Source organism: Bactrocera latifrons, unplaced genomic scaffold, assembly GCF_001853355.1.
Source record: "Bactrocera latifrons isolate USDA-ARS-PBARC rearing strain unplaced genomic scaffold, ASM185335v1 scaffold_116, whole genome shotgun sequence".
Taxonomy (NCBI): Eukaryota; Metazoa; Arthropoda; class Insecta; order Diptera; family Tephritidae; genus Bactrocera; species Bactrocera latifrons.
Window position 1 is genome coordinate 624,393 of NW_017534586.1, and position 10,367 is coordinate 634,759.

Sequence of the window (10,367 nt, forward strand, 5' to 3'; positions counted from 1 at the left end):
CCGAACGAACTCACTTTTGACCATAAACAACGACGAGTTGATGATTCGGAGAGTTAGAAGATATTCAAGCGTAAGAAACCCGAGGTTTTGCATCGATATGTGGCAAAAAATGAAACATGGTTCCATCATTTCGCTTCGAAGTCCAAGCGAAAGCCATCCAAGTGGATTGCACAAGATGAAAAAATGCAACAGTGGGCTAGCGAGGTTATGGCGGCTGCATTTTGGAATGCACATGGATTAATTTTAATTGACTAACTTAAAAAATGAAAGACAATTAGCAGGCACTATTAGCTATATAGTGTTATTGGACCGTTTTAAGCACGAAATGGCCGAAACGACGACCACTTTTGAAGAGGACACCAAGCAGCAAGACAATGCTACGTGTCACAAGTCAGTGAAAACGATGACAAGCATTAGAGTTCGAATTGCTTCAACATCCACCGTATACTCCAAATCTCGCCCCCCAGCGAGTATTTCCTGTGCTTACATCTCAAAAAAGCATGCTCGCAGGGCTTTTCGTCCAATGAAGATGTTATCGCCGAAACTGAGGCCTATTTTGTAGCAAATACCATATACAGGGTATTCTTCCTTCTGCCTTCGATACAGCCGAAGTAAACATTTTTTAATTTTTATAAAATTATCAACATTTCTACATCTACAGTGATACAGTGATGATTCAGATAGCGAATAGTGGAAATTGAATGTTTCACGTTCAAATCCTTTAGCAACAAACACGTTGCTGGCAGTTCACACATCTTGTCTTTGTTTTCTTACAAAATCTTAATAGCACAGACTTATACATAGACGTTAATATTATTAGTTGCCTTGATTATACACACATACATATGTATGTATAGATCTAACAAATACAACCTCTTCCATACATATTCATAAGCTAATTGTAGTGAGCCCTTTCAAGTGCTTTGCCGATTGTCTACCACAGACGCCCACTTGTTTTCACCACCCCTTCTGAACTGTTACTCGTATAATCAAAGCACCCCACCGCCTGCGTCGACTACTTAATTTATCTCGCCGCTCTTTGTCCCCATTGCTACTTGTTTTTGGCATATCACATTATTACTGGTAACGAGATAATTGTATAATGAAATATAAACAACACCAGCCATTCCAAAAAAGCAGCAATAACAGCAACAACATAAAATGTTATAAGCAGCTGCTGCAACGCCCTAAATGACTTTATTTTAGTCAAAGCGACTTGCCACCAAACTCCGCCCCTTTCTCCTCTCCGTGTACGTCTACTGAGCTGTCAGCTAGCGCATCCTTCATTTCGCTCCGTACTCAATGACTTGTCGTTTTCCGACTTCTAATTTATTTCTGCTATTTTTGTTGTTGTTATGGCGCTTGTCTTGCWTTTTTTTTTTGCCACTGTAAGGCGAACAAACATTAAACATTTATTTGGGGATGTGTTTGTGTGTGTATGTGTGGTAAATGCCACTTGGCGCTTTGCTTTTCTGCTACTCATTTCCACACACGCTTACACTTACACACACAGAGATATAGTACATATGTATGTATGGAGTTGTTAAGTACGTTAAGTACGTGTGATGTTGCCGTTTTTGCTCTTTTCACACACATGTGGGATTGTTGTTGCTTTTACTTTTGTATGTTTTCTTGGCACTTTGATGGTTGCTGCTCCAACCGAAAATAGCTTGTCATGGCCGTTTGGTATACTTGAAATCTCACTTTTCTTTTTGTATGTTTGCTACTTGACAGCTGCTTGATTGACAGTACGAGTTAAGTGCATTAAGTGCCACCACACCCACTATGCTGGAACACTGTCCCGGAACACTGTGGTTGCAGCTTAAACGGGGAATGAAAATTTAATGAAATGTTCATACAGCTGTGTGTGTTGATTGTCAGTCCTTGTAAGTACTACAAAAAATTATCCTTCGCCGAAGTCATAATTCGACTTTAGAACAAATTAAGCCAAGATACAACCCTATATCTTGTTCTCCGAAGAAAACCTCTAAAGCTAAAGGGCGAACACTCATTGGACTTATGTTTCGGTTCCTCGAGCAGCTTAGCTCTAAGCCAGTTGTGCGAACTATTCAAAAATCTCTCAATAATGTCAACACCGTTAGCACCTTGATCTTCAAGTTTTAACTAAAATTACTCTCTAAGAAATTAAAAAAAAATACAAAATTATTTTTTTCGCAATTAATCAATCATTTATTTTGACAGTTATTCCTTTTCAATCAAAATTTAGCTAGCAACGCCGCTGTTCTGCTTTATCCAGTCCAAGAAGTAGGTGACGCGCACGAAACCAGCTGGAGCGCCAGATTGGCAACCTTTCTTGTGCACAAACGAGGTTACACCGATGAGAACACCATCAGCCACCAATGGTCCGCCAGAGTCACCGCTGCAGGTAGAGGTACCACTAGGCGTAGCAGTGCAAATAGTCTTCGAGGTAACGGTCAACGAACCGTAGGTCTTGGCGCAGACACTGTTGTCAATAACTTGCAATTGAGCATATTGCAATTTGGAGTTAACAGCGGCGGCCGAGTCACTGATGAGTCCCCAACCAGAAGCAATAGCTTTAACGCCAGAGTAAGTGGAGTACGAGGAGGAGATCTTGGGCAAGGCAATCTTGGAAATGTAACTGGAGTAAGATACGGATGGGATCTTAATCAGCGAAATGTCATTGGCAAGGGTCAGCGAGCTGTAGCTCTTGTGTTGCACAAAGTTGCTCTTATTAACGGTATACGACAGCTTGGGGCTGGTACGAACAGTAGCGCCGAGGTAAGCGGTCACACCGGTGGCGCTAGAAGTGCAATAAATTGTATTTTAATACCTGAACGCCAACAATAATAAAATAAAAACCTTCTACATACCCGCTTGTGCAGTGAGCAGCAGTCAAAATCCAGGTGTTGTCGATCAGAGAACCACCGCACCACCAACCGCCGTTGCTGCTGCTGAAGCTCAAACCAACCTGATAGGGGAACTGACCCTCTGCGGCATCTTTGCCATTGGTAATGCGACCCTGAATACCTTCGGGCTGTGCCAGAATAGCGGCCAAATCACGTGGGTGTACAGCTTCTTGAGATGGGGTGACAAAACCCGCAGAGGCCGTAGCCACAATCAATGCCAACACAATGAACACTTTCATTTTGCTTAAGTAAACAAATACTATGATATTCTCGCCTAAGTTCCTGGCTTATATACCCACAAACTACTCGGTATCTTCGTTGCGATCACCTACAAATATCAGTAGTCAGAGGTAAGCACTTTATGAATTGCACATGCTATAAAAGGGCCATAAAAAGTGGAGCGCGCTTCGGGTATGTCGCTATAAAACGATTTAGCTGCCGATATCATCATACAGGCGATAAGATCGAAATAAAAATTGAGTATACCAGCTGGAATCATTAAATTAAATGAATAATCTTTGAGCATAAATCAAACGATTTGTTTAAAAGTACAAATTCGCTTTGACTGATAACATACGATCCTTATCAAACCGTTTATCAATATAAGTTGTTTATATTGATTTCTTACGTATTCTTTGTCGAACAGGGTTTTCTGGTTTCTCATGTTCAATGTTTATAAGTACCACGTACACATATACATACGTAGCACACAGAGAATACCCCGAAGATCGTAAATCTCTATAATGTTTCATTAAAAAATGGCAAAAAAAAGATATTTCTAATAAAAATCGTCTATAAACTTATTGTAGACTGCAGATAGCGGTACACATATGACGCACTGAATTTGCAATAATTACCCTCGGCAGAAGCAAAGTACCCAGTATCGAATTTTAAAGCAAAGTTACTTGTAAAACATAATGTGAGCCTAATAATTCACCAGTGTCATAGAGAATTTAAAATTTTCCGAAAATCAAAATTTATGCATATTTCGATTGGATTATTAAAAACAACAAGTAAGAAGGGGCTAAGTTCGAGTGCAACCGAAAATTGTATACACTTGTGACTTGCAAGAATCAAAACCAAGGAAATACCTTAAGATGCGAAACGTCCAACAGACGGTCGGAATCTAAGCAATTTTATATATACATACTATATATAATACATAACTCATAAACTGATCGACATACATATTCGGCAACCATTATATGTAACATATGGGAGGGGGTAGTATACATAGACCCGATATTATCCATTAAATATTATCATGCAACATACTAAAATAATGTTTACTGGGTTGCTGAAAAATTATTTTTTTTTTTTTTGCATTTTCGTTAAATACAATATCTTAAAATATTCTCTGAAATCGTTGACACCATAATTAGTTTTTGAGTTATTCGTCAAATAACAAAGAGAGCTCGGGCACTTCAAAGCGCTCGGGAGAAACTTTAAACGCGTTTTTCTCAAAACTATGCTTTTTGAACTGATGACAACTGTAATTCGAAAACCGCCCAGTAGATTTTAATGAAATTTATACAGCTTTTATTATTATTATTTTTTTTTTAAATTCGATTTTTTGAGACCAATTAACTGTTGTTTATTTCGCCAAAAAATTTTAAAAAAATTCATGAGGCCGCCATTTTGTTAATTTTGAAAAAAATCCTTCGATCAGGCCCAGGCTTATCTATTTATGAAACTATTTTTTTGTCCGATTGATTTTAAATGAATCTCCAAGGACTTATGGTTGTCACCGCAAGTACCTTTTTTTTGGAGCAGGGTCAACACAAACTACTAAAAGTTTTGGTAATTAATTTTTTTGTTTTTGAAATTTTCGTGACTTCAAGTCAACACATTCTGTAATAATGCCATATTACTACTTTTCTAAAATAACACGATTTAATAGTAAAGAAAAAAATACTGAAAATTTTCATATTTTCGTGCCTCTGACTACCTCTAACACCTTAAAGTATCTCACATACAATCACCAATCATATGGAGTAGTCACCCGTATGTTCGAAAGTCCTGGTAATAGTCACTTTAGGGGTCGATCAAGTTTTCGTCCAATTGTATATATTTTCAATGCGCTTTTATTAGCTTCACTTGTAAGTTTGGTTATAACTTGCTTGTTTGTTTGTTTATAACTTTCTTCTGTGGTAGTGAAACTTGTTGTGCGATACTGTAAAAAGGCGATCACAATTTAAAGCAGCTCACCACAAATATGCGCTGAAAAGTATGCAACGTTTAAATAAAAGCTTCAACTATTGTTGGTGACATTTCAATAGAAATGTGTGTACACATTCGTAAAGAAGGGAAACTTTAAATGCAAATCTATGGCAGCATTAATATAAAATAACAGCACACCATAATAAATAATGCAAAACACATGATTTTCAGGTAACAAAGTTTAGTTTTGCAATTGTAAAGAGAAGAATAATAGAAGTTTAGTAGTAAAAATTCAGATGCTTATCATCAAAACGCTTACATTAAACACCAGCGCCAGTTATGGCAAAACTTTGAGGTTTGGGGTATGGACGAAATTTGTATGGTACATGATGAGATGCTTTGCATGATTGACTCCCGTTTGCGTTAACTGAAGAGACCGGACACTTGCTTTGGTGATATAAATGCCTTACTCTTTGTTAATCCAATGTAGTTACCACCTGTCCGAGGACAACTAGGTTTTCAATATCCAGAACTCTGCAAATCTGTGGCGACAATATCGCCTGCTTGAACTCCAACAAAGCATGTGTCAGCAATAAGACACGACATTTATAGGAGTGCTTAATGCTTTCGAGTTGGAAAGATGAAGTCTAAGCGTCTTGAAGTTCTTCTAGAAAAAGTGTCAACAAATACCACTGAAGAAGTCTTTAGTCAAAACGAAACAATTCTCCACAGTTTTCAAGACAAAGGGACTCTTATTTATACGAAGTGCAAGGGCAACTCATTGATCCTGCTTGATTGAGCTAATAAGGACTTAAATACTATAATACCTGTTCCTGCTATTTCGTTGTGGCCTGGCATCCATTCCAGTCTTAATACAAGGACACTCGATTTGTGTGATAGCGAGGTTTGCCCTCTTTGACCAGCCCTGAACGATCCGTTCATGAATTAAAGGCTAATGACGCCGCTCTGCAATCTGAGTGGATGGTCACTTCTCTGAAGGAGGCGGCACTCCGGTACTGTAAATCTTCGGCTACTTTAATGACTGCAACCTCGGCCTGGAAGGCGCTGCAATAGTCAAGTTGACAGAAACTGGTGTGGATGGAGAGCTTCTGACACCAACCTTCTTCCCAAGCTTTGACTCATCCATAAAGAAGCTCGCTGCCCCTCTCCTCCAACGGCTTCTTCCCACCAACAACTCCCTCGCCGGTATATGGACAGAGAAGGAGAAGGCAGACTTCGGTTTGACGAGCAATCCGGTATGTAGTCTGAGAGATTGGGAAGTTCTGAATGTTCAGACACATGTACTTTTAGAAATCCAGACTCTCTGAGTGTGATGCCAACTTTCGCAGCCCTACACCTTCCGGCGATATCCACGGGTAATAAAGTCAGCACCGTTAGTACCTTCATCTTCAAGTTTTAACTACAACGACTCCTAAACAAGTTTTCTCAGTGACTACCCTTTGAGATCATTCACATACACATATAATATTCAAGTAGCTGGCACTTTATAAATTACACATGCTACAAAAGGACCATAAAATGTGTCGTACACTTCAGGTATATCACTATAAAACGATTTAGCTGTCCATATCATTACAGTCGTGATTAGTTAAAAATAAAAAGTAAGGAAATGCTAAGTTCGGGTGCAAACAAACATTTTATGCTTAAGCAATTTGCAGTCACCAAGGCCAGGAAATTTATCTTAAAATGCGAAACGTCAACCAAGTAATCGAAATCCAAGCAATTTTATATATACATATACTACCTATAACTCATACCCTGATACATTTGGTTTGTTAGAAAACGATAATCATCATAGGTAGTATATGGCAGTTGGGGGGGACTTGACCCGATTTTATCTATTTTTTCCAATACTACATACTATTAACATGATCATACCAAAAACCAATCATATAGAGTAAGTTCAACCGGATGTGCGAAAATCTGCTATTACCTCAGTGTATAAAGGCAATGTCAAGTTTTCCATCAAATGTTTTTATTTTGCGCACACAGGCACGCTATTAATAGTAAAACACGCTCTATCATTTTCAATGAGATAACTTACATCTTGGCCGATATATGCTGTTTAAAGTCACCCGAAAGATTTCGTACTATCTCACAGCAATATGACAGAATCCCACATGTCTCATGCCATCTCGAATGTAAAATTTAATGTTTGCGAGACGTACAACAGTTAGATGTACATAACTATAATACTCTGTACCAACAGGTAATAAGAGTATAAAAAGAAAGTATACTGGCAAGAATCATTAAATTAAATTAATAATAAATGAGAATAAATCAAACCCATTTCGCTCGGACTGATAACATTAGATCCTTATAAAAATGTTTATCAATATAGGTTGCCTCGTTCGCTTTCTATTATATTTTTTCGTCAAACCGATTTCTTTGATTACTCATAATGTTCGTAGAAATCACGTACACGCATATGCACGTAGTATAGTATATGTATTGTATATAGGGAAAGTGATACAGATATGACGCGATAGCACCACAATGGGTTACCCTTGTATTTTCCTTTAATTTCGCTAAGACATCTTACATATGGACCGATTACACCCTTTTGTAACACGATGTGAGCTGTAAAGGGGCTATACTTAGATTAAAGGTGTAAAAGAATTGCTACCTAATGCTGCAGAGGTTTTTACTTTTAGTAGCGGTTGTCATATTCATTCAACATTTTCGAGTGAAACTCCAAACGCGGTTTTCCAGACCTGCACCGCCCTCTTTCTCATCAACTGAACAATAACTTTACTATTAATTTTTTATCCTATTCAAACTACACACAGTACTCTTTCATCTCAAATTGAGCGTAAGAGAAGAACAATATGAAGCGGACATAACAAACTATTGAAATCCGAAGCAAAAGTTTCGTTAGAAAAATCAAGCGTTTAAATATGTAACTATATACATATACATAAAAGCATACTCAAATTCATATTCAACAAAAAACCCACAACAACGAAACAACAACAACTCGGAGTCATATTGGCAATTCAAAAATATTTGTTGGCTTGCAACCGCAACACGATGCCACAATGCAAGCACAAAAGTGAAATATTTGCAAGTCCAACCTCAAATCGTTGCTGAAAGTGGCAAACTTTGTTGGGCAAACAAATCAGCAATACTCGCAGTTACTGCGACTGATGGAACTGATGGAACAAAGACAAGTGCAACCGACAAATAAACCACTCAACCAACCAACAGCAATCAACTTTGTTGTCTCAACCCAGCCAACGAGTCAGGCAAGCAGACGGTCTTCCGCACAGTTGACGGCAACCGACAATGAGTTTGCAGGAAATCAAATCAAATCCAGTTACTTCGATTGATTATTGCCACCACCGTTGGATGGTGCAATTTATGTGTATAGTTTTGCATAGAAAGGTACATATGTATATACTGCTTGAATTGTGGGTAATAATAGTGAAATATTTGCCGGTACACGCTTTGACTCCTTTGAATTTTTCAAATTGTTTATTTCTATTTGCAAGTCAGAAAAAAGGTATTTTTTTTTAGAAAGGCTTTGAAAAATTTGGATACCCCTGATTGCGTGACCTATTTGCAGGAGGACCTTCGAAAAAAGTTATCTGTCGGTGAGAACAATTTTTTGCGTAACCTTATCTGAAATCCAAAAACAAAAATATTCAACAGATGAATAGGAAAATTATCGAGAAACTGAAAAAAATTTGAGTTTTGAAAAATTTCACATTTCAAAATGGGTTTAAAAATCGAATTTATTATCAAAAAAATTAATTTCTTCAACAATCCTCTGACTATTTGAGAACTTCAAGTCGAAATTTTGAAAAATTTAAAGAAATTTCTCTCACCAACTTTTAAAATAGCATTTCGAAAAATACACCTTAATGCTTTGGAGGCCGACTATACTAAGTCAAAAAATGCTCATTCTTACATACCGTATCAATTTCAAATTTTCGAAAAAAATTTCAATAAAATGCAAAAATTTTTTTTTTTAATTCACAAATGAATATAACGAACATTACCTTTTAAGAAATCTTAGAAACTTTTATATTATTGCGATTCTACAAGTTTTAAGATTTGTTGTTATATTTTTACAAATGCTGAGAAATAAAATATAAAATAATTAAGCAAAAATATTAAAAAAAAAATAATTTAAAAATAAAATCGAAAGTTTTAAGATTTATATTTCAAAAATAATAAGCCGAACAAAATAAAGCAAAAACACCAAAATTCTTCTATATATTTCTCTGACACCCAAATAAGCATCCCACACAGTAACCAAATTTACTCGCAGCAGAAAGCATTCGAAAAGCAACATTTTCAACCGAAACACCATTAAAACAACATCTATATAGTATTTGCTATAACTTTCCTTGCGCATCCGGTTTTATGCTTTTTGCTAACTCATATTCTATTACGCCTGCTGCCAATGCTTAATAGCGAGCCACTTTTTCTCTCATAACATTTTTAGCCTACCCTTTCATTTATTCTGTTCCATTTACTTTAAGCTATATTTCCATTTGCAAAAAGCGGCACCACAGCAGCGCAGCAAGCTGTTGGTTTCCGCTCTGCTTTGTCGCCTTTAACCTCAGGCGCATTGTTGTTGCACCATTATGTATATGTAAATTCACTTGTGTCACAAACGCTCACTTCCTGCGTGTTGACACACTTGTGGCTTTTTCAAGCGGCACACACACTCGACCCCCTGCTGAGCCCCTAACCAACCATTCCGCTATGATTTGCTGCTTTGTTTTCCACACTCTGCGGCAGCGTTTATGCATGCATCACTGCGAGCCCACAGCCGGCGTGCTCTACTTGATTTGTCGACACGCTTTCGACGTGCTGGACTGCTTTGAATATTACAATATGCGGGATTATATGGTAACATATTTCAATAAATTACAATTTTATAACTAAAGTTGCGCAGACACGCCTACTCACTACCTAGCACCAAGTGTCAAACAGTGTCTGCAGTTACCCGCTTAAGTGTACATATGTTATATAGCTGCATATCCCTGTATAGATGTGTGGGTACTTTTTAAATCGCGCGGATTTTCTATAAAACTTTGTTTAAAAATGTCGCTGCTGCAAGGCACATACTGCATTGAATAAATTTCTAGTTGGTAAACCTGCCTCGTTTCGCCTTTTATATGTGTAATGAAATTAAATGAAAGTTTATGCTATTAACAAGTACACTCTCATACAAAGGGCACGTTAAAATGGGGTGGTTCGAAGAACCCTTCAAAATTTTTCTAATTTTATCAATTTAGTCCATATCTTCATGCTACATAGTTTATATTTTATAATTTTTTTTTTAAT

The 10,367-nt window shown here is 37.3% G+C and overlaps 1 protein-coding gene across 1 annotated transcript; it reads right to left on the bottom strand.

Moving 5' to 3' along the window:
- Window positions 1-2,163: 2,163 nt before the first annotated feature.
- On the bottom strand, window positions 2,164-3,154 carry LOC108977174 (serine proteases 1/2-like). The gene is made up of 2 exons (XM_018946752.1): window positions 2,853-3,154; window positions 2,164-2,782 (listed from the first exon to the last, which is right to left on the bottom strand). The coding sequence occupies exons 1-2, from the start codon at window positions 3,125-3,127 to the stop codon at window positions 2,224-2,226; spliced, it is 834 nt and encodes a 277-aa protein (XP_018802297.1). The 5' UTR covers window positions 3,128-3,154; the 3' UTR covers window positions 2,164-2,223.
- Window positions 3,155-10,367: the final 7,213 nt, after the last annotated feature.